Source organism: Rissa tridactyla, chromosome 4 (assembly GCF_028500815.1).
Source record: "Rissa tridactyla isolate bRisTri1 chromosome 4, bRisTri1.patW.cur.20221130, whole genome shotgun sequence".
Taxonomy (NCBI): Eukaryota; Metazoa; Chordata; class Aves; order Charadriiformes; family Laridae; genus Rissa; species Rissa tridactyla.
Window position 1 is genome coordinate 59705919 of NC_071469.1, and position 23027 is coordinate 59728945.

At 39.2% G+C, this 23027-nt stretch overlaps 1 protein-coding gene across 1 annotated transcript in view; it reads left to right on the forward strand.

Annotated features, from left to right (window-relative positions):
* DYNC1H1 (dynein cytoplasmic 1 heavy chain 1) overlaps positions 1-22717 on the forward strand; it is a 46256-nt gene extending 23539 nt beyond the window's left edge. The window contains exons 37-78 of the mRNA XM_054198116.1: positions 25-165; positions 426-659; positions 1257-1463; positions 1554-1675; positions 2080-2245; positions 2486-2649; positions 2921-3050; positions 3844-3977; positions 4218-4332; positions 4460-4621; positions 4698-4912; positions 5000-5204; positions 5347-5520; positions 5621-5740; positions 5869-5989; positions 6602-6797; positions 7448-7565; positions 8526-8741; positions 9299-9511; positions 9696-9823; positions 10247-10400; positions 11171-11317; positions 11399-11549; positions 11758-12011; positions 12185-12319; positions 12415-12509; positions 12602-12776; positions 14184-14259; positions 15403-15563; positions 15862-15973; positions 16058-16118; positions 16509-16632; positions 16971-17084; positions 17364-17534; positions 17745-17962; positions 18163-18266; positions 18662-18873; positions 19748-19901; positions 20695-20837; positions 21236-21404; positions 21774-21901; positions 22348-22717. Of these exons, the coding sequence (XP_054054091.1) occupies positions 25-165; positions 426-659; positions 1257-1463; positions 1554-1675; positions 2080-2245; positions 2486-2649; positions 2921-3050; positions 3844-3977; positions 4218-4332; positions 4460-4621; positions 4698-4912; positions 5000-5204; positions 5347-5520; positions 5621-5740; positions 5869-5989; positions 6602-6797; positions 7448-7565; positions 8526-8741; positions 9299-9511; positions 9696-9823; positions 10247-10400; positions 11171-11317; positions 11399-11549; positions 11758-12011; positions 12185-12319; positions 12415-12509; positions 12602-12776; positions 14184-14259; positions 15403-15563; positions 15862-15973; positions 16058-16118; positions 16509-16632; positions 16971-17084; positions 17364-17534; positions 17745-17962; positions 18163-18266; positions 18662-18873; positions 19748-19901; positions 20695-20837; positions 21236-21404; positions 21774-21901; positions 22348-22476 (6468 nt within the window). The 3' untranslated portion in view covers positions 22477-22717. The remainder of the gene's footprint in view (positions 1-24; positions 166-425; positions 660-1256; positions 1464-1553; positions 1676-2079; positions 2246-2485; positions 2650-2920; positions 3051-3843; positions 3978-4217; positions 4333-4459; positions 4622-4697; positions 4913-4999; positions 5205-5346; positions 5521-5620; positions 5741-5868; positions 5990-6601; positions 6798-7447; positions 7566-8525; positions 8742-9298; positions 9512-9695; positions 9824-10246; positions 10401-11170; positions 11318-11398; positions 11550-11757; positions 12012-12184; positions 12320-12414; positions 12510-12601; positions 12777-14183; positions 14260-15402; positions 15564-15861; positions 15974-16057; positions 16119-16508; positions 16633-16970; positions 17085-17363; positions 17535-17744; positions 17963-18162; positions 18267-18661; positions 18874-19747; positions 19902-20694; positions 20838-21235; positions 21405-21773; positions 21902-22347) is intronic.
* The last annotated feature ends 310 nt before the right edge of the window (positions 22718-23027 follow it).

Genomic DNA, 23027 nt, shown 5'->3' on the forward strand with positions numbered 1-23027 from the left:
AGCTGCTTTTGCTGCTTCTTACAGAGGTACCTGGTCTATGCAATACTTTGGTCTCTTTCTGGAGACAGTCGTTTGAAAATGAGAGCAGAGCTGGGAGAATACATTAGGAGAATCACCACTGTGCCACTGCCAACTGCGCCCAACATACCTATAATTGACTATGAGGTAAACCTTTCTTATGCTAGAAGTGTTGCTCTTTTGTGGTCCTAGAAGCTTGCTTTAGATTTTGGAGATGAAACTGGAAAACAAAGCACTAGACTGCCTTAAATTTTACCATTTCACAGTTCAGCAAACAAGCTGCCTGTTTAAATAAACACATTGAGTTTGATGCCATAAACTATTCTGTGGCTTAATAAAAAATATTTTAACTAAGATTGAGCTATATTCCTGTTTTAAACTGTCTCGTCATGTTTTTGTGCTTCTAGGTGTCCATTACAGGTGAATGGGTGCCATGGCAATCCAAGGTTCCTCAAATTGAAGTTGAAACACACAAAGTTGCAGCTCCTGATGTTGTAGTACCAACCCTAGATACAGTTCGCCATGAAGCATTGCTCTATACTTGGCTGGCAGAACACAAACCTCTAGTACTGTGTGGCCCACCAGGTTCTGGAAAGACCATGACGCTCTTCAGCGCTCTAAGAGCTCTACCTGACATGGAGGTACGCAAGAGTGTGTGTGTGTGAGTGCGCGCACCTGCATGTGTGAATTACAGAGTAGTATCAAGTCTGTAATCTCCTTAAAGATTTACAGCAGTCTTGATTTAGCACGGAAATGATTTGCTAGCCGGAATTTGGTGATACCCGCACCTCAGTCCTTCATGTGTATAGATAGCAAAAGATAAAAATTATGTTGATCAGAATTTACATTTATGTCTCAAGATCCTTAACCTAAAAGCTATTTCCTTCCTTTGCCGCTTCAATGATACAGGAGCATTCCTCCATTTAGTATTTAAAAACCTGTGGTAATGTTTAAGAATAGCTCTCAGTCTTGAGTGTATTTAGGTGGAGTAACAATTATATGAAGCTGTGATGTTTTAAGTACAAGGTTGGGCAGGAGGCATTGCGGCGTGATGAATGGAGAACCTGCAGCGGAAAGCAAACCTTATACAGTCAGGGTACAGGCAGTAACCTGAAATATAGACAGTATATGTACTTCCAGTGTGCAAAGCCAAACATAGCTGTTTTCAGGACTCTTGATATGGTCTCTTTAAGACTTAGTGTATTTTAACTGTTTCTTTTCACTGTTCTCTTTTTAAGGTGGTTGGACTCAACTTTTCAAGTGCTACCACTCCAGAACTGCTCTTGAAAACTTTTGATCACTACTGCGAGTACCGGCGTACACCTAATGGAGTGGTGCTGGCTCCTGTGCAGTTAGGAAAGTGGCTGGTGCTGTTCTGTGATGAAATCAACTTGCCAGATATGGATAAGTATGGCACACAGAGAGTCATATCCTTCATTAGACAGGTTTGTTTTCCTTTGTAATCAACTATACCATAACAGTTTTTTTCAGGGAAATGCAATGTTCCACTGATTTTATTTTACTTTTTTCTCCAGATGGTGGAACATGGAGGATTCTATCGTACGTCAGACCAGACTTGGGTGAAACTGGAGAGAATTCAGTTTGTTGGTGCATGTAATCCACCTACTGACCCTGGAAGAAAACCTCTCTCACATAGGTAATGTATCTGGTAAACTCCATATAGCGACAGAATAGGGGTCAAAATTGAAGTGTCAACTGTGTAATCTGTTCTTAATACACTTGTTTAACACCAGCTGTGCTGAAATTGTGTTCCCTGCTTTTGAACTAACTGCTAGTTAGTTCTTACCCTGACAGCCAGCCAGTGGACTCATTGTTACACTTCTTGAATAACCTGTCTGAAATGCTGTGGATATTTCAGAATGCTTTTTGGTCCGAGTCACTAAGGAGCAATCAAACCAACTGCAGTTACTGCTGATAATTTTGAATCAAGCAGTTAATTAATTTTGGCAAAAGATAATGAAAATAGTACAGACTATAATTTGACTTTCTGGACCGTGTAATATGCGTATAGATATAATACGTGTAACAAAAATCTTCCAGATTTTTACGACATGTTCCTGTGGTTTATGTGGACTATCCTGGACCAGCTTCACTTACTCAGATATATGGAACATTCAATCGTGCAATGCTAAGGCTGATCCCATCACTTCGCACATATGCAGAACCGCTCACTGCCGCTATGGTAGAATTCTACACAATGTCTCAGGTAACTTGTTAAATACAACCCCAAACTCTAATTAGAAGTCTTCCTTTTATGGTGAATCATTTAACATGCATTGTTTGCCATTCACATGGATAATATGTCTACAAGAACTCAATTTAATTACTTGAGTTCTGGCAAAAGCCACTGAATGATACTAGTAAAGTAATGTCTTGCAATGCCAAGGCCTGTAAAAAATAGGGTATGACTTTGGGATGAAGTAACTAATTAAGTTTAAATTTTTAGGAGAGGTTCACTCAGGACACACAGCCACACTACATCTATTCACCTCGTGAAATGACTCGATGGGTGAGAGGTATATTTGAAGCATTAAGACCACTAGAAACCTTACCGGTTGAAGGCCTTATCAGGATTTGGGCCCATGAAGCCTTACGTCTCTTCCAAGACAGGTAAAATAAACATGAGATGGGAGGGACAAAAAAAAAGGTTCAAAATTAATTTTCCCCCCTCCTTGCCAACTTTCATTAGAAAATCAAACTGAAGTGTGCTTTGTGTTAAATAGCTGGAATACAAATGAGAATATTTTCCTTCACTCTGACTTGACACTTTTGGGAGTAGTATCTGTGCAAAGACAAAACATACTTTAGTCGTAGTACTGCTGTGAGTTGATTATATCCTCCCATTACAGAGGACTTGTCACTAACTTGTTTCTTTATCCAGACTTGTAGAAGATGAGGAGAGACGCTGGACTGATGAGAACATTGATATGGTTGCTCTGAAACACTTCCCCAATATTGACAAAGAAAAAGCTATGAGCAGACCTATCTTATACAGCAACTGGCTGTCGAAGGTAAGTAAAAATTTTTTTAAATTTTAAAAAACAATTCGGGAGCAACTGAGTCATGCAGCTCTTACAGCTATATTAACATGATAATTGGGGCCCACCGTTTGTTAAACTGATCTCCAAGAAGTTCTCACTATGATTAGCTGCAGTGAACTCTACCACAAAGCTAATAACTGTTTTGCCAGGGATGCTATTGTAAGATCTACCACAGTATGTAAAGGCAGTATTTAACTAATATTTCTCAAGAACAGTATACCACTCCCAGAAAGTTGCCAACAGGTATTGCTTACGGGATCTCTTGGATTAAGGCAGTGACCCTTGAACCATACTGATATGTAAATTTTATGGTGGACTGTTTCTTGCAGTCTGAAGTGATCCAGCTAGGCAATCTGTAGAAATCCTGCTGGGCCAAGTCAAAAGTCCATCTAGCCTGTTACCCATCTCTGTGACGAATAGCAAGTGGCTAGGAAAGGCTGTTTAAAATAAATTGAGGGAGTAAGGGAGGGAAGTCAGTCTGTCATGCTACTTCCCAGTCTCTTTGGTGACTGGCAACGCAGACTCAGCCTGTGGTAGGTTCAGTAGATAGAGTATTTAAAGCCCATGTTGCTATCTGTGGCACTCTGGGCTGTAGACGTGTTCCTGTGCAAGTTAAATGAGTACAGCATTCTTAAGTTTTTGTAGCGGATTGCTACTTTAAGTATTCTAATAATTCTGCTTTCGTCTACTCATATCTCTAAATGATCTCTAAATGAAATTCCCTTCATCTTGAATTCTGTACCGTATTGACTGGTTCTTTTAGGATTATATTCCAGTGGATCAAGAAGAATTAAGAGACTACGTGAAAGCTAGGCTTAAAGTCTTTTATGAAGAAGAACTTGATGTACCACTTGTTCTGTTCAATGAAGTCTTGGATCATGTGTTAAGAATTGACCGGTAAGCTGATACTTCAGTATAAATAGTATTTGGAGACGTTTTCTAAAACAGTAGTCTGAGTACAGAGTACGAAAGAATGGAGCGTGATCCCATTGCTGTCCAGAGATGATATACTGCTGGCCTCCAGTTAGCAGGATCTTACCTGGAAAGATGTGTCGGTTTTGGTACTAACTTGAAGTTTAGGTGTTCAAAGAAAAGCTTCAGTAAGTTGATAATGTATTTGGTTATGTTCTTTTTCAGAATCTTCCGTCAGCCACAGGGCCACTTGCTGCTTATTGGAGTCAGTGGGGCAGGGAAAACAACCCTCTCAAGATTTGTTGCCTGGATGAACGGTTTGAGTGTCTACCAAATTAAGGTTGGCATGCTAGTTTAACTTAAAAAAACCCTGTTAGTCAAAACTCACACTTCTTAAATATCGACCCCTAAAAAATCCCATTAAAAGCTAAACCAAAATGTTAATAACCAATGTTAAATCTTACTAGGTTCACAGAAAATATACAGGTGAAGATTTTGATGAAGACCTTAGGACAGTATTGAGACGTTCTGGCTGTAAAAATGAAAAAATAGCTTTTATAATGGATGAGTCAAATGTGTTGGATTCTGGATTCCTGGAGAGAATGAACACTCTCCTAGCAAATGGAGAGGTAAGAAGATTTTAAGTAAATACTTGAAGCACCTTTTTACAACCATAAGCTACAACAAAACTATCTTTTGAATTAGGTTCCTGGTCTCTTTGAAGGAGATGAATATGCCACCCTCATGACTCAGTGTAAAGAAGGAGCACAGAAAGAAGGTTTGATGTTAGATTCACATGAGGAACTCTACAAATGGTTCACCAGCCAAGTTATTCGCAATCTCCATGTTGTGTTCACTATGAATCCATCATCTGAGGGCCTGAAGGACAGGGCAGCTACCTCTCCTGCGCTCTTCAACAGGTAATTGCTGTATATTCCAACATGTATTAAGAGTACTGTTAAAACAGTACATTTTGGGAAGTCTTCACAAATGCTGTTGTATTTCAGATGTGTCTTGAACTGGTTTGGAGACTGGTCAACTGAGGCGCTGTACCAAGTTGGCAAAGAGTTCACAAGCAAAATGGATCTTGAGAAACCAAATTATATTGTGCCCGATTACATGCCAGTTGTGTATGATAAGCTGCCACAACCACCATCGCACAGGGAAGCTATTGTTAATAGTTGTGTGTTTGTTCATCAGACTCTTCATCAGGTATGTTATTATTACACTGCTTAACTTATATTGATCTCTAGGCCACAGCATCATGCACCAGTTTCCTAAAAAGTATTATCTTTGGCATCCAAACAGATTTAAAAACAATGCGTAGTAATCTACAACTTTTTCTTTCCTAAAGGCTAATGCTCGTCTGGCAAAGCGAGGAGGCAGAACCATGGCAATCACACCACGCCACTATTTAGACTTCATCAACCATTATGCCAACTTGTTCAATGAGAAACGAAGTGAACTGGAGGAACAGCAAATGCATTTGAATGTTGGTCTTAGAAAAATCAAGGAAACCGTTGATCAGGTACATATCTCTAAAACTTTGCCTTCTATAAGGCTGGAGCGATTAAATAGATCTCTGTGTTTAATATGAATTCTCTCTCCCATCTTACAATCTGTCTTAGGTGGAAGAATTGCGGCGTGACCTGAGAATAAAGAGCCAGGAGCTGGAAGTGAAGAATGCAGCAGCCAATGACAAACTGAAAAAGATGGTGAAAGATCAGCAGGAAGCTGAGAAGAAAAAGGTAAAAATCTTTGTTAAATCTCTGTGCATAGTGAATATTTTTATTTACAGAACAGAGCCTGCAGAGCAAACACTGGAAGAAGTTCAGCTTCTAAAAAGCAGTATTTTGTCTGTGAAATTTCCTTCTAGGTCATGAGTCAGGAGATTCAGGAACAGCTGCACAAGCAGCAGGAGGTCATTGCAGACAAGCAGATGAGTGTGAAAGAAGATCTTGACAAGGTGGAGCCAGCTGTCATTGAAGCTCAGAATGGTATGTTAGCACCTAAAGAGATCACACTGTGGGCTTGGGTCTAAAACTAGGGGAAGGTGTTTTGGTGTGGTCTGAGTTGGTCCTTTCTAACAAGTGTTTAGGCTCTTAGCATGGAGCTGAACAGTGATGAAGAAATTCCTAGCCTTTGAACTGTGATTTTTATGCTGTTTATAGTACTGATCTGGTACTTGATACACTTCTTATGGCTTGTGGCTTCATTTCTGACTGACGAGCTGGAGTTATTTATTCAGTCTATGTATTAATAAAGAAAGCTCATAATCAGAAAGACCACTGATGCCTAATTGCTGCACAGACAGCATACAATCAAGCTGTCCATTCTTTAAACTGGATTGAGGAATCACTGCTTTAAGTCTGTCATTTTTAGGCAGCAGAACAAGTTGCCTGTGGTCAGTTGACAAGTTGACTTTCACAAAAGTTTATCTTGTGATAGAGTAGTTTGAACATTATCCACTAGTATCTGCTTCTCCAATAACCTCAAATTCCTTTTGAGAATCTTGAAGCATTTTTACATATCCAGGGTACTTTAATGGACTTTGTTAACTGTTCGTTTTCTTCCCAATCAACATTCGTCATCTGTCTGGCACTGGTTAGCTGTGAAGTCAATAAAGAAACAGCACCTGGTCGAGGTCCGTTCTATGGCAAATCCACCTGCAGCAGTTAAGCTAGCACTGGAGTCCATCTGCCTATTACTAGGGGAAAGTACAACTGACTGGAAACAAATACGTTCCATCATCATGAGAGAGAACTTCATTCCAACCATTGTTAACTTCTCTGCTGAAGAAATCAGGTAAAGTGCAAGTGTGGGTTATTTATGTGAATAAACTATTTACAAAGATATGGAAAGGTCCTAACTGGAATTTTCTCTGTATAATTGCTTTGGTAGCACATGACTTCTTTTGAGAGTAAATTATTCCTGCATGTTGTGAATGTGTAGGTGGTACAGGGAAAGACTACTGAAGCAAAGGTGTTAGCATGCAAATTGGGACAAAACAACTGCTGTTGAGTAACATCAAGGCATGGTTGCGAAGCAGTGTGTTGCTGTCCAAAGCCATGTTATTAGTTGAAAGTAGTTTTGCTGCAGTAACAGTCCACGTTGCTGTGGGCTTTATCCAGGCTGACCTCCTAGCTGGTGCTGAATCTGAGCAGAAGGTCAGACTAGAGACACCTGAATTCTCTTCCAACTCCAGACTTTTCTGAGCGGAGTTAAGGAATTTGTGAGTGACTGATCTTAAAATATTGTTAAATGCCTTTTATTACCCGTAAGGTATAATTTCTGAAACATCTTGAACTAATTAAAACATCCCAGCTACCCATCAGCAAAACTACTAGGAAATGTTCATGTCAACTGTGGAAGGCGGGCCAGATAAAGGGACACTGAACACCTGCGTGCCATCATACAGTATACTCATGCAGTCTCTAAAAACTTTTCCCTTGCAGTGATGCCATCCGGGAGAAGATGAAGAAAAACTACCTGTCAAATCCAAGTTACAACTATGAAATTGTAAACAGAGCATCACTGGCCTGTGGACCTATGGTGAAATGGGCAATTGCACAGGTAAAGTCAGTACTGTGTGGAAGCAAACACAAGATGAAAAGAATGAGCCTGAAGGTGTATAACAATGTCTAAAGGCTCTGAATTTGCCTCTATTCAACTAAATATTTCAAGCTATTTTGTTTCAAAGAAATCAGTACATGGTTCAGATGCATGCTTATGGACTCTGTAGTACTGTGCCAGAGAACCAATGGCCAGTTTTGATAAAGCTTTTGCACCAAGAAACTTTAGGTTTACAGTAAACAATAGCGGATCCTTTCTGTATGTAGTGTCATTCTACGAGGCAAAATGCAGTGCAATCCTCTTAACAACACATATGCAGTCTCTGTCTTGCTTGAGAGTGCGGCACACACACAGGCTGCTCGGTTAAGATCTTTTAGGCAGTCTTAAATACTTGACTAGTTTCCTAAAGGAATAGGCTTTTGGGAAGATGCTCCTAGACAGAGATATCCAAGAATGGTTTCACTTGCCTGTTGGTATTCAATACAGCTGCACTCTTGGCTTGTTAAAACTGAGCCTGCTATGAATGGCATGATATGTAGAGACTGTTTAGCTTGAATCTTGCCAATAAGTCCTATCCTAATTGTTCTGTGGCTTAGCTGTGTCAATTCTTTACTAAGAAAGGCAGATTAGCACAGTACTGGCATGGACACACAGTTGAATATTTATGCAAAACAGCGCTGAACACTATTCAGCCTTTCTCAGGCTTTCAGATGATTTCCTGTATGTGTACAGAGCAGTAGAAGAATCTGGCAAAAAGTAATTCCTTTTTTGTCTGCGCTTTGTTTAAACTAGAGTCTTAGGGATTGGTAAACAATCCTGAGTTTCTGTTAGGTAGCTATTAAATCTTATACAGGTTGCAAATACTGAAGCTTGAAAAGATGCAGTTGATAGTACATACCTGAATATACTTTGTTAACATGTCACTTTAGAAAGTATAAAGGGCCTATTTACTGTTTACAGCTGAACTATGCTGATATGTTGAAAAGAGTGGAACCTCTACGCAATGAACTGCAGAAGCTGGAGGATGATGCCAAAGATAACCAACAGAAAGCAAATGAAGTAGAGCAAATGATTCGTGATCTTGAGGCCAGTATTGCCCGTTACAAAGAAGAATATGCAGTACTGATTTCAGAGGCTCAAGCTATTAAGGCAGACTTGGCTGCTGTAGAAGCAAAAGTAAGACTTCTATATATCAGTAATTTTCCATTCTTTAGTCTTTGACAGTTGGAAATTGAATCATTCTTCAAACTTGTGAGCAGACTCGGTTGCTTCCCCTGTGCAGTGCATCTCAGCTGTCCATTTCATCCCTGGATCTAATGAAGCTTCTTAAGCTACTGAAACCTGTCTTGACTTAGAAATACCAACTCATGTTGCTTAGAGACAGTTCACATAAGGCTTAAATAAGTGGAAAGCCTTTGGAAACAGGCATGGATGTAGTGTAATTGTAATGTCTTAACTAGACTTTTTTTTTGCGGGGAAGAATGTATCAGTGTATTTGATCTAATCATTATCATGTCACCACTATGCTAATACCTGACACTTTTAAGTTCATCAAGATAACAGTTAAAACCAACGTAATAAACTAACACCGAAGTGAAAGAAATAGAAATTTAATTTCATTCTGAGCTTTTAAATTTAACTTGGGTTGTGAGTCAATATTGAAGTGTCCCAAGAGACTTGTCATACTGTAACAATTCATCATCTAAAGAGACTAATTCACCACTTATTTCTAGGTAAACCGTAGTACAGCTCTTCTGAAGAGTCTTTCTGCTGAACGTGAAAGATGGGAGAAGACAAGTGAAACTTTCAAGAACCAGATGTCCACTATTGCAGGAGACTGCTTACTTTCAGGAGCTTTTATTGCCTATGCTGGCTACTTTGATCAGCAGATGCGTCAGAATCTGTTCACTACGTGGTCTCACCATTTGCAGCAAGCAAATATCCAGGTAAAGATACAGACATGATAAGTTAACCATAAATCACTTTATTGCAACAGTTATAGAAGTTTTAAGATTGCTAAGAGTGGAGCTATTGGAAAAAATACCTTATAGAGGTGCATTTACTCAAAACGGCTTCACCAGCTTGTTGGAGAATCTCTAGTCAAATACTAACTGTATGTAATTACTGCAGTTCCGTACAGATATTGCAAGAACAGAGTACCTGTCCAACGCAGATGAGCGGCTTCGCTGGCAAGCAAGTTCTCTACCTGCAGACGACCTGTGCACTGAGAACGCCATCATGCTTAAGCGGTTTAATAGGTATTTCATTCTATGATGTAGAATTCTAAAGCAACATTCTCAAAGCAGGCCTGGTTTTGCACCTATCAAAGAATCACAGTAACTCTTTCAAAGCACTGTTTCACTGTTGTGAGAGCTTCCAATGTTTGTAAAATCTTCTCAACTATGTGTAAACATAAAAGCTGTAATGCATCTTTGCTTGCCTTTTTTGTTATGCTTAGTTGTTAAAATAAGCTGGCTTGAACTGAAGCGATTTTGTTCCCCAAATACAGACTTACTTTCAAAACCCTGAACTGAAATAAGTCATTAAACCTGGCCAACTTATTCCATCAATATACAAGCTTTTAGAATTGAGACTAATAATGCAACCTGAATTTATAAAACTGCTTAGAGGCTGTCCGCAGTCAAAACCCAAATAATAAAAGTGTTTCTTTACTAACTTAGGTATCCATTGATCATCGATCCCTCCGGGCAAGCTACAGAGTTTATCATGAATGAATATAAAGACCGTAAGATAACTCGTACTAGTTTCTTGGATGACGCTTTCAGAAAGAACTTGGAAAGTGCCTTGAGATTCGGTAACCCACTTCTGGTACAGGTTAGTTACGTGATCACGTAGAAACTAGTTTACTGTGCACTAGAAAAGTTTGTGATTGTTTTGTTAGTAAGATGTAAACATTTTTCAAACTGTAATTTAAGAAGTAAACTAGTACTCAGCGATATGTGAGGTATTAGTCCTGAGAAAAATATATTAGTGAGTTAGACAGTCAAAAGAAGATATTTCCTTTTCCTACCATTTTAGGATCAAATGCCTTTATTTTCAAATGATCTTTCTTTACTTCCACTCTATAAAATGACCTGCAACCTGTCTGTTCCTTTGTTCCCATATGCTATCCCTAGTCATGGGTAATAGCAACTAATACGGTTAGTTATCTAGAATTAAATCTATTCTGACTAGCAGGAAGAAGTTTCAGTAACACAAAGAAATAGGCAACTGTAGGAATAGTTGACTTGGACTTGAGATGGATATGTTTTTCGTTTCTTAGAATGAAAATGGGAAAACAAAAGATTAGCTCATAGATGAGATCAGTAACCGTTGCTTGTGCTGCTTAGCATAGGGCTTATTATGCACTAGAACTAACACAATAATAATGCTCCCCTGCTGAGATTTTGTACGGTAATAGCCTAAACTCTGTGTTTGTGTAGCTCAACCACAAATCTAAAGTGGAAATATGTTCTGAATGTGATCCGTATTGTAAACCAACTGCAAATGGATTGCTACCAGAGCTTTAGGCCTCAGTTTGATTGGGATTTTTAGCTTGAGATGCTTGCAAGAAGCAGCATCTCTTAACGCGTCTCTGCTTCTAGGATGTGGAGAGCTATGATCCGGTTCTGAATCCTGTTCTGAATCGTGAAGTCCGGAGAACTGGAGGCAGAGTCCTGATTACTCTGGGAGACCAAGATATTGATTTGTCACCATCCTTCGTTATCTTCCTCTCCACCAGAGATCCAACAGTACGTAAAAGAAAAGGCTGTCCTGTTAGTAGAAATGATACGTCAGAGAACTGAGAGAGTTTTTCATGTTTCCTGTGACAGGTTGAATTCCCACCGGACCTCTGCTCTCGTGTTACATTTGTGAACTTTACAGTAACTCGCAGCAGCTTACAGAGCCAGTGTCTGAATGAAGTCCTGAAAGCTGAAAGACCAGATGTTGATGAAAAACGCTCTGACCTCCTCAAGCTTCAGGGTATGCTTACCAAAATGAAAGTAACTTCCTCCTGTTCTAAAAGAATACTGTGATTTTACGGTAGCTGTAGAAATACACAATGAAATATCTTTATAGCTGACACTCTTGCTTTTTCAGGATGTTCAATGGCAAAGTATACACAATTCATATAATTCTTAAAAAGTAACACATCTATACAATATATAACCTAATTTTTCTTCTAATTAAGGTGAATTTCAGCTGCGCTTGCGTCAGTTAGAAAAATCCCTACTACAAGCCCTTAATGAAGTGAAGGGACGTATTCTGGATGATGACACCATCATCACTACTCTTGAGAACCTGAAGAAGGAAGCAGCAGAGGTCACCAGGAAAGTAGAGGAGACTGATATTGTCATGCAAGAAGTGGAGACTGTTTCTCAGCAGTACTTACCTCTTTCTACAGCATGCAGCAGTATCTACTTTACAATGGAGTCACTAAAACAGGTAGGATGAGTTGTTCTTCCTTACCGGAAGCATCATGCCATTTGGTGTTCAAAGCTAAATAGGCACTGCCGAATTCCAGCTCAGGTGGCCATATTGCAATTTGGTAGGCACAAGACATTGACTATCAAACAGCAAGATTCTAGAGAGAAAAAACAAACTCTTTTTTCTTTCAGATACATTTCCTGTACCAATACTCTCTCCAGTTTTTCTTGGACATCTATCACAATGTCTTGTATGAGAACCCAAATCTGAAGGGAATCACAGACCATACTCAGCGTCTCTCAATCATCACAAAGGATCTCTTTCAGGTTCAATTTTTTAATTAATAAATGTACTTCAGTAATTTTTGAAGGGTCAGACTTCAAGGCTTCTTATGCTACTATCTTCTTTGGTTTTTTGGTAGGTGGCTTTCAATAGAGTGGCACGTGGCATGCTGCATCAAGATCATATAACATTTGCTATGTTGCTGGCCCGGATTAAACTGAAAGGCACTATTGGGTAAACATTTGTTTTCTCACTTCGCTTTAGTTGAAAAAGGGATGGATGTCTTGAAGGCACCTAGCTTAAGTCTTCTTTTCCCCTTATATTAGGGAGCCCGCATATGATGCAGAATTCCAGCATTTCTTGAGAGGGAAGGAGATTGTACTAAACACTGCATCTCTCCCGAAAATCAATGGTTTGACTGTCGAGCAAACAGAAGCAATGATGAGGTTGAGCTGCCTTCCTGCATTTAAGGACCTTGTTTCAAAAGTTCAAGCTGATGAGGTAAGTGTTGGCTAGGCTTTGTTTCTGCACTAAACTACCTGGTAAAGCTTTTTAGATGTCTGCTTTAAGAGCTTCACACTTACAAGTAAGCTCTCCTAGTATGAGAAGGGAAGGCTTACAGATTAACTAGTTGTAGTTCTTGTGGAAATGAATGTTCTTACTTCATTTGTAATCAAGCTATGAAACTTGAGTTGTAAATACCAGTATTGTTCATCACTCAGCCTTGTAAGCAGCTTCACCATTCATCGACCTTTATGGTCAGGTTTGGTCCCTGTGGTAGCAGGAAGTCTGATACTGTATGTCTTTTACTGTATCACTATTATGTGATAATTATGCAGTAGAGGGGAGTAGTCCTAGCCATACACAATGTCATTATGCTGGGCTCCTGGACATTGCTATTTGGAATAAATTTGGATATGGTGCTCAGCTGCTGAACAGTTTGCTCCTTCTGATGACCTAAGTGTTCTAAGGATGTATTTATGTCCTGCCTGTGAAACTGTGTTCTAAAATACATCCATATCTTAAATAGGACCTATTTGGTTGCCCTGCCTGGCCTCATATTACAAGTTGAATTCTCTTTGCTATGTCTAATTTTCCTCAAACTCTTCAACCTGGGATAAAATACATATAGCTTGGGCTGGGACTTGGTAGTGATACGTAGTATCAGGGGTGCTGGAGGCAATGCAGAATTAGGGGATATCAGTGAAATGACTGGACGCATCTAAAGAAAGCATAATAGTGAATATTTTGAGTTTTGTATGTGGATTTTGATTTAAAAACAACAGCAACAGAACTTGGAGAAATTCACTGAAGAAAAATGAGTCAAGAACGTAACTTAATATGCTGGTCAAATTGTAGTCTTGCTCAGGGAAACATTCAAGCCATTTATAAGTGAAACACTCAAACCATACATATCTAGACGCCTTGGAAAAGACCAAACTATGTTGAGTGTTGGACAATATTTAGGGCTAATATTTCATTAATACAGTAATGCTTCTGTTTAACAGTGTTAGCCCTGTCTTATTTCTCAAGACTTATTTGTAGATGGAAGTTCAAACGCTTCATCTGGTACTCAATTAAATTTGTATTCTAAAGATAGAGAATAACATATGAGCCTTAAATAGGAAAAATCTTAGGAAATTGTGCATTTCATTGTTCACATTTAGCTACTTAATAGAATTTTTAAAGATCTGTTTGCAAATCCAAGGCTAGTAAAGCTGGGACTGTACCAAGTTCAACCCTACCCTAGCAATCCTTGTTTCCTACTGAAAGTCGGTATGTAGCTGAACGCTGCACTATATTAAATTCTAGATTTTAAGGCTGAGATTGAACATCTCTCTACCTTGCAGCAAATTTTTGATGCTGTGAAACTACATTTCAAGTTTTTTGCATTTTCTTTCAATATAGCAATTCTGTATCTGGCTGGATAGCAGTTCACCAGAGCAGACTGTACCATACCTTTGGACTGAAGAAAAACCTGCAAGTAAGTTAATGTGCACTACTGTCCACACCAATCCTTCTGTACTGACTTTAATCTAAGTAGAATTACTGTGTTTTTAAAGCAATTCTAAAGTAGAACTTTAATTTGGACCTTAATGCCTGGGAAAATCATAAAGTTGGGATTGTGGAAGAACCTTGTGTTTTTTTGTTTTCAGAAAAAACAAACTTTTGTAAGCGATAGTTACTACACTTACTTCCTGCACCTGAAGCTGTCATCTGGTCTTCCGCTGAGGATGAAATATACTTCCACATCTCAATAGATTGCATAATAGTTTGGATTAATCTTAGTCATTGCAAATCTGGAGGCAGCTCAACACTTTAAAAGCTTTAAAAAGACAAAGATATTCTGAGGACATATCTGGTCTGCTAGACTGTTTCCTCCTGTAGTTTTGTCTAAGCGTGAAATCTTAATTCTTGCTCCATTAGTTGTTAGTGCTAATTTGTTACGAGTTAGAACTTAAGGGTAACCATTACCCTTCAGTTCCTCCCCTGCCTGAAAGGTAACGTTAGGAAGTGTTTGCCATCTGTGACCATTCAAGGCTCATTCCTGTAGGTGGCTTTCTAAATTAAGGATTCTAAGCCTGTATTTACTAGCTACCATAAAGCTGCTTGACCATTAACTGAAGCAGCTCTACGTTATCTGTCCTCTCTATGCTAGACAAGTGTATAATAATTCAAAGTCTAGCAGAATGAATATGACCAGGATGCGTCTCACTCATTATTGAATGAGTGAGAAGATATGATCTGTTGTCCCTGGAAGTTAAAATCATGTCACGACAATACTTCTAAACTGTAGATTTTGTAAACCAGTAGCATTTCAGTAGAATCCAAATAATCTTGTCAAGGTAGGCTTTTAAAGGCCTCACAATGTGAGCAATCGAGCAGGTACCTAAAATGTCGCATAAGACAAACCAACTGAAGATGGTAAGTTTCTTGACTGTCAAAGTGAAGACAGAATATAAGCATTCCATTAATACATTGCAACAGATCTTTCAAAGGGATAATTAACTCTCTAAATATGTAGTCTTCAGAAGAAGATGGGAAAAATTGAACGGAGAATTGAAGAGAGGAAGATGTTGAGGACGGTTTTCTCATCTGTCCATCTAATCCTGTATGCCTTTTTCAGCTCCTATTGGACAGGCCATTCATCGCTTGCTTCTGATCCAGGCCTTCCGTCCAGATCGTTTGCTGGCAATGGCACATACCTTTGTTTCAACAAATCTTGGAGAGTCTTTCATGTCCATTATGGAGCAGCCTTTAGACCTGACACACATCGTAGATACAGAGGTAACACACTTTTTTTTTTCTTTTTTTTTTTTTTTTTTTTTTGAAAGGCTAAAATCCTGTGGTAGTGCTTAGTGCCACCTTGCATGAGTTCCATGGTGAGTAAAGCTATCCGCTGGAACATTGCTTCCAGTTACCATTCTCCCCATGGTATGGGGAGTGGATTGTTTTCCTATTTGTTAATGTAAATCTAAGAGTAGCATGATGTCTTTAGCTGGCCTGAGGGAAGACAGTTAGTTTACTGCATTCCCTTATTCACATAGTGACTGATTTGTATCCTTTTAAACCTTTTGGACAACAGGTGAAACCTAATACCCCTGTGCTGATGTGTTCAGTGCCTGGTTATGATGCCAGTGGTCATGTTGAAGACCTTGCAGCTGAGCAGAATACACAGATTACTTCTATTGCTATTGGTAAGAACATACCTTATTTCATCATCAAAGCATAAATTAAATTGTTATCAGTAAGAGCTTTACAGTAACCCTTCTGTCTTTTAGGTTCTGCTGAAGGGTTTAACCAAGCAGATAAAGCAATAAACACAGCAGTGAAATCTGGAAGGTAAGTTATATCTCCTTTTTAGCTAGAATACTGTCTAGTAGAAGGGTAAATGGGAGGCAAAGGAGAAGTAATCTATGGGCTAAATAGATAAAACTGAGTTAAAAAAATGGGACTGTCTTCTGAACTGAAATTTATAATAACTTAAACGTAGCTCTTCACAACTTCTATTTGATCTAAATATTTTCAAGAGAAGTAGGTTGTATCTGCAAAACAAGAAGGTTAGCTAGCCCGTTTACAGTACACAGTAACTGATTCTATGTAGAAGGCAGGTTTAAAAGAGGAAGAAAAACCTGGAGCAGTAATACCATATTCTGTTACTCTTTGTGATGATTATAGCCAGGATCCATAAGCTGTACACTAAAAAGCACTTGTTCTGTCAAAACTTCACAGATGGGTAATGCTGAAGAATGTTCACCTGGCTCCTGGATGGCTCATGCAACTGGAAAAGAAGCTACATTCCCTACAACCTCATGCTTGCTTCAGACTCTTCCTTACCATGGAGATTAATCCAAAGGTAGCATCAATTTAAAAATTTGATCCTCTGGTAGAGTAACTGGCTTGCAGAGCCAAGAGTGCTACCCAGGGAAGGTTTTCTCATGCCTTTCCACATTAAAGAAAAGGAGAATACGTGCTTTTCAGGGCAGTTACTAGCCTTGGCTTCTGATAACTTAATTGTAGCTGAAAACTTCATAGCATTCATTTTGCTGCTTCCCCTACCCTCCAAAAGAAAGGCTGGACTTCACTGTGTGTGCTCACAGTGAGGTTTTGAAGCTAATACAAACTGTGCTGTTAGAGGGATTTAGTTTAGTGAAGGCTAAAGGAGTTGGATTTGAGTTTATTGATCTTTTCTAGGTGCCAGTGAATTTGTTACGTGCTGGACGAATCTTTGTGTTTGAACCTCCTCCTGGCGTAAAGGCAAACATGCTGAGGACTTTCAGTAGCATTCCGGTTTCTAGAATGTGCAAGGTAAGTCGGCAGCTTGTGTAGGTGAAAGAAAACGTCAGAATGTTTTCTTTAAAATCTTACCGTAGATGATAAAACCTCATCTTCCAAGATGTAATTCTGTGAGAACAAAACATTCTATGTAAAGTAGTAGTTGCTTCTTCTGCTGGTAGAATGTATTCATTTTTGGTAGCAATCTAGCATTAAATCTGATATTTTCTAACCTTTTAGCAGACTTTTATTTTTTATCAGTTAACTTGAGTAATAGTTGTGTGGTTTTGGTTTTTTCTCTCCACTTCCTAGTCTCCAAATGAGCGTGCTCGTTTATATTTCCTCCTTGCCTGGTTCCATGCCATTATCCAAGAGCGCTTGCGCTATGCTCCATTGGGTTGGTCCAAGAAGTATGAATTTGGAGAGTCTGATCTGAGATCTGCCTGTGACACAGTAGATACATGGTTGGATGATACAGCAAAGGCAAGTAGTCTTGTGTACTTAGGTATACGTGGTGCTTAGATTACTGAAGATCTTCAGTAAGGCAGTCTGTTCTGGAAACTTTTAGTGAGTTAAATGAGTAGGCACAGATAACCTTGTAGCAATTTCACTTAGTTCTTGAATTTGAGTCTTCGGTCAGAGGAGAGGTGAAAAGGATTGTTTCCTCATACTTACATTGCATTTTACTTACAGGGTCGCCAAAACATTTCACCTGATAAAATCCCCTGGTCTGCGTTAAAGACACTGATGGCACAGTCTATCTATGGAGGTCGCATTGATAATGAATTTGATCAACGTTTGTTAAACACTTTCTTGGAACGTCTCTTCACCACTCTCAGTTTTGATAGTGAGTTCAAACTGGCTTGCAAAGTTGATGGACACAAAGATATTCAGATGCCAGATGGAATCAGGTATCTTTTTTTCCTTATCCTGAACTCTATGTACAACTTTTATTAAATTTAAAAAAAAAACCCACAACAGAACCCACAAAACCCTAACCTGTATCTCTGTGCTGGAATGTAGCTGCGTAAACATTTGTCTCAGGCAAAGAACCACCTTGCCATTCTAATAGGGGAAGCCTTCTAATGAATATTAAAACTCTGACTTGCAGGCGTGAAGAATTTGTCCAGTGGGTTGAGATGCTGCCAGATACACAAACACCATCATGGCTGGGCCTGCCAAATAATGCAGAGAAAGTTCTTCTCACCACACAAGGTAAAACCAGAACTTTAACAATGTGTTCCATAGATTACCAGGCTGCCTTTTTAACTAAAAAGCAGAAGAGAAATATAAATCCTGCTGAAGAGTTGATAGCTTTCCCCTCCTCCCTCAACATAGTTGGCTTAACTTCTGCAAAGAAAGACACTCAAGTAGTCCAAAAACTGAAGCTCATGAATTAAAAGAACAGTTACATTCAGCCTTCCAGATGTCAAGCTCCCATCTTGATTCTGGAAAGCTTTATTGTCATCTCTGGAGCCACCTAGAGCTGGGCAGTTCTGAATCTTCACTCTGGACCAGGGAAAAAGAAAAGTCCTAGTTCTTGCATGTAGTAGGGTGTTTTCATCTTGATGCCACTGCTTCTCTGACTAACGGCATATCTTCTGTTTCAGGCATAGATATGATCAGTAAAATGCTGAAAATGCAGATGCTAGAGGATGAGGATGATCTAGCTTATGCAGAAACTGAGAAGAAGACAAGAACTGATTCTACATCAGATGGCCGCCCAGCCTGGATGAGAACACTGCATACCACAGCCTCTAACTGGCTTCACCTTATCCCACAAACTCTAAACCATCTGAAGCGGACTGTGGAAAACATTAAGGTAAGCACTAATTTTTATCTAACGTGGGCAGAGGAAGTGTACAAGTTCTGGTGCATTGGAACAAGTGTGTTGTGATTTGCAAATACTGATTTAACTGTTTGGCGGGACAGTGGAACCTGGATCAATGCTGATTCTGACTGCCATAGCTACATAAACCCATAGCTATGGGTTTCTTCAAATGCTCTTAAAAGTTGGTTTATGTCTTCTGGGGATCATTTGAAGAAATACAATGGCAGATGTCTATCAAGGGTACCAATTCTGAAGCTTCTCTGTGATCAGGTAGCAAGAAACAAATGCTTCGTGTTGTACTTGTACCACACTGACTGTTACATATGATACTGCCTTTACAGCCGGCGCACATTAATTACTGCTAAAATTTAGTGATGGTCAGTGAGGGGAGACAGAGCAGCAGCTTCTCCTAACTGGCAACAGAAGTTGCAAGGGCTGGAGGAAACTTTTGAGATGTGGATAGTAGCGCCCTAAGCTCTGATTCGGGAATAAGACTCCCCAGCTGACTATGCCCACAGTTGCGTAGTTGCTCCCAAAGACTTGCTCTGGGACAGTAGGGGAGAACCTTTTGTTGCTAATTAAAAGAAATACAGGGTTGATTGGAAGGAGCTGCAGCAGGCAGTCTGTATTAATTGTTCAACTAAGACTTCTACATTCCTGCTTCTCCAAAGGAGAGGAGATTGTTGGTTGTAAAACAGTCTCTGCAGTCACTTTCTGCACCATAGGCTGCATCTTCACGTGCATCTTAATGCTTGCAGTCACAGTGTTACTGGTCAGTCCATCCAGGATTTTGGGGTTGCTTTTTGTAGCAGTTTTCCAGCAAGAACTTTGATCTCCAACTTACTTTCAATGTTTTGACAATCAGGATCCTTTATTCCGATTCTTTGAGAGAGAGGTGAAAATGGGAGCTAAGCTGCTTCAGGATGTTCGTCAGGACCTTGCAGATGTGGTTCAAGTGTGTGAAGGAAAAAAGAAACAAACCAACTATTTGCGTACACTTATAAATGAACTGGTGAAAGGTATGGTAATTCAAATTAGCATCTCCCAGTGCTCTCTTTGCCTCTTGCACTCTATAAGTTACAGGCCATTATGCTAAGCAGCTTAAAAAATTGCAGGAAAATTGGGGTTGACTTTACCATGTGACACAAGCAATACTTTTGTGTCGAGCTTAAAATTCCAATTGGTTTAGTTTGGGATTTCAAGTTGAGGTGGTTAATATTAGGCTTTTTTATACAGTTTATATCAGCAGCTTAATTTCTAAGCTGAAATCTTACTAAATTCTTTCAGTCTTTGAATTGTGATGGAAGAAAGTTACTTATACCACAAAATGAGTAATATTGCTCCTATAAAATCTCCTAGAAAATATTCAAATTCTCTAAACTTGTTTCAAGATAAATGTGGAATTTTCACAGATATCCCGCTTCTAGTACTACGTGAAGATCTGCTGTCTGCTTTGAATAAAAGCATTTCCTGAAACAGAGATACTTGACCTCTTCAGTTTTTTCTAAAGAATTCAAATCTTCACAAAAACTTGAAGATAGTTACTGCAGTATGTAGCTGTGTGTAACTGAAGCTGCTGTTGAAGGGTTTCTGTAACTGGATGGCATTTAAAGTAAATAGTAGACCTGGGTGCCATTTGCTTTGTAAACTTTGAAAATGCTTTCGCTTACTGAGGAGCCTTTTAATTAGAGACTGATATCCTGGTCCAGGTCTTAAATGGCTCTTGGGAGAAAAAGTGAAGCGTCAAGATAGTGTGTAATTCCAACAACTTCTATGCAAACAAAACTTAATTCTAATTGCATTTTTTCATAGGTATTTTGCCTCGTAGCTGGTCTCATTACACCGTGCCAGCTGGTATGACTGTTATTCAGTGGGTGTCTGACTTCAGCGAGCGCATTAAACAGCTGCAGAATATTTCCCAGGCAGCTGCTTCTGGTGGAGCGAAAGAACTAAAGGTATCTTGTACTGATTTCTTCTAGAGGTTATTGGTGTATTGGCTGTATAACTGCTTCAAGGAGTCTTCGCGTCAAGGCTTCTAAATAGTTCCTTGGGCAAAACAATTTCGGTCAATGTTCTCTGAAACGGGCTTGAAGATACTGTTGAGTATCTCCTGATCTCAACATGGTGGGGCTTAGCAGGCTAAACTGTTCATACAGATTAGAGGGAAACAGTATTTTAGAATGACAGAAGACGTAGCCTCAGAGCAAAAAGCGGTTTAACAGTTCCACAGTGTTCCAGTAGCAGCAGGAAAATTTTAATATAAATAGATTGCGGAAGTAATATTTACGATAATCATTAATTAATACTGCAGCTGATAGGCTTTCTTTTTTTAAATTGTTTCCCCGTCAAATAGAACATCCACGTGTGCCTTGGTGGCCTGTTTGTACCAGAGGCATATATTACTGCTACGAGACAATATGTTGCCCAAGCAAACAGTTGGTCCCTTGAAGAACTCTGTCTTGAGGTCAACGTTACAACTACCCAGAATGCAGTACTGGATGCCTGCAGTTTTGGAGTCACAGGTAAACTTACCAGAAAGGAGGGTTCCTTGCTGTAAAATATTTTCAGAAGCTTCTGGTATTAAATAGGCTGTATCAAATGAAAAAGATTGTGTCATTGCAAAAGTTAATGCATGCTTTCTAAAGTTGTTTAAAGATTAGTTTGATATTTGTTAGTAGGGAAGTACTTATAATGCTAATACATCTCAAGACTCGCGTCAGTATATAAGCGGTGTTGGATAGTGTATCTGCTACAACCTCTTTATTTAGCAGTGTGAAATACTTACCTCTCATTTAGTGGACTTAGACAGCCCTTAAATGATACACAGGGAGACAATCTTTGTCTGGGTGTAGGAAAACTCTTAGAACTCTGAAGTGTATTTCAATTTACAGGCCTGAAGCTTCAGGGAGCTACATGCAGTAACAACAAGCTGTCCCTTTCCAATGCTATTTCAACTGTACTGCCCATCACACAGCTTCGCTGGATCAAGCAGACAAACGCTGATAAAAAAGCAAATGTTGTAAGTATGGATAAAAGCAATTTTTAAAAGAACTCTCCGATATACCTAGCAATTTTTTTTTTCTTGAAGCTTTATGGATAATTTTATCAGGCACTACAATTCAAATTGTTCTTTTCTAATATTCTCAGTGTCAGTTGGTACCTAAATTCCAGGCTAGCAGCAAACAGACCTAGTGTTGATTAGGTCTTTCCTTTGTAGTTAGATAAGAAAGAGGGGAAGCATCTGAAAATACTAATGCTGTTCAGACCAAAACTTGAATTTATACCTATAAAGAAGGCTTTGCTTTAGGTGAATTTATTAGGCTGGGGTTTTTTTCTCGTATTTTGAGCATTGAGTTATCTGAGACTAAATTCCCATCTCACAAATACCATGTAGTATTACAGAAACTTCTTACACTCTTCAGCTACCTTACCTAACTCTTCTTCTGTATTCGTGTTTTTCCCCAGGTTACTTTACCAGTTTATCTGAACTTCACTCGTGCTGATCTGATTTTCACGGTTGACTTTGAAATAGCTACCAAGGAAGATCCCCGTAGCTTCTATGAACGTGGCGTTGCAGTTCTGTGCACTGAGTGAAAAAATTTGTTTTGACTGTAGTCATTGTCAGTCTCCTCTGTAGTGTTCACCTGTACTTTGTAACCTGGTTCGGTTGTCAGAGGGATTTGCGTTAAGTTGACTAGAAAGAAAGGGGGGAGGGCATTGGAAAGCTGATAGGCTAGATTTCTTCAAAGGAAAATTGGATGAGATTTTTAGATGGTTACTGGTAGATGTGATATTTGATGGATAATGTTATATGAAATAAAATCCACAGAAAAACTTTTGACTCTCTCTGGAAATATAATTCTTACAGTGATTTTTTTGTGTGTGTGTGGAAAAAACATACCTGTATTATCTTTTCAGAGAGTAACAAGTTGGTTTTCAAGCATATTGTTGACCTTCACACAGCTCGCTCAGCAGCTGGTTCAGCTAATCCCCAGTAATGAGAACTGGGCAGGTCAGTCTTCAGTGCAGTAAGACACACAGCCTGACATTATCTTCTGTGACATCTGATGACATTGCGTGAATTGTTTGCAATGAACTGTCTCTTGCTTGAAGTAACCTGTGTTTGCGCAGGTGCTGAGAGACGT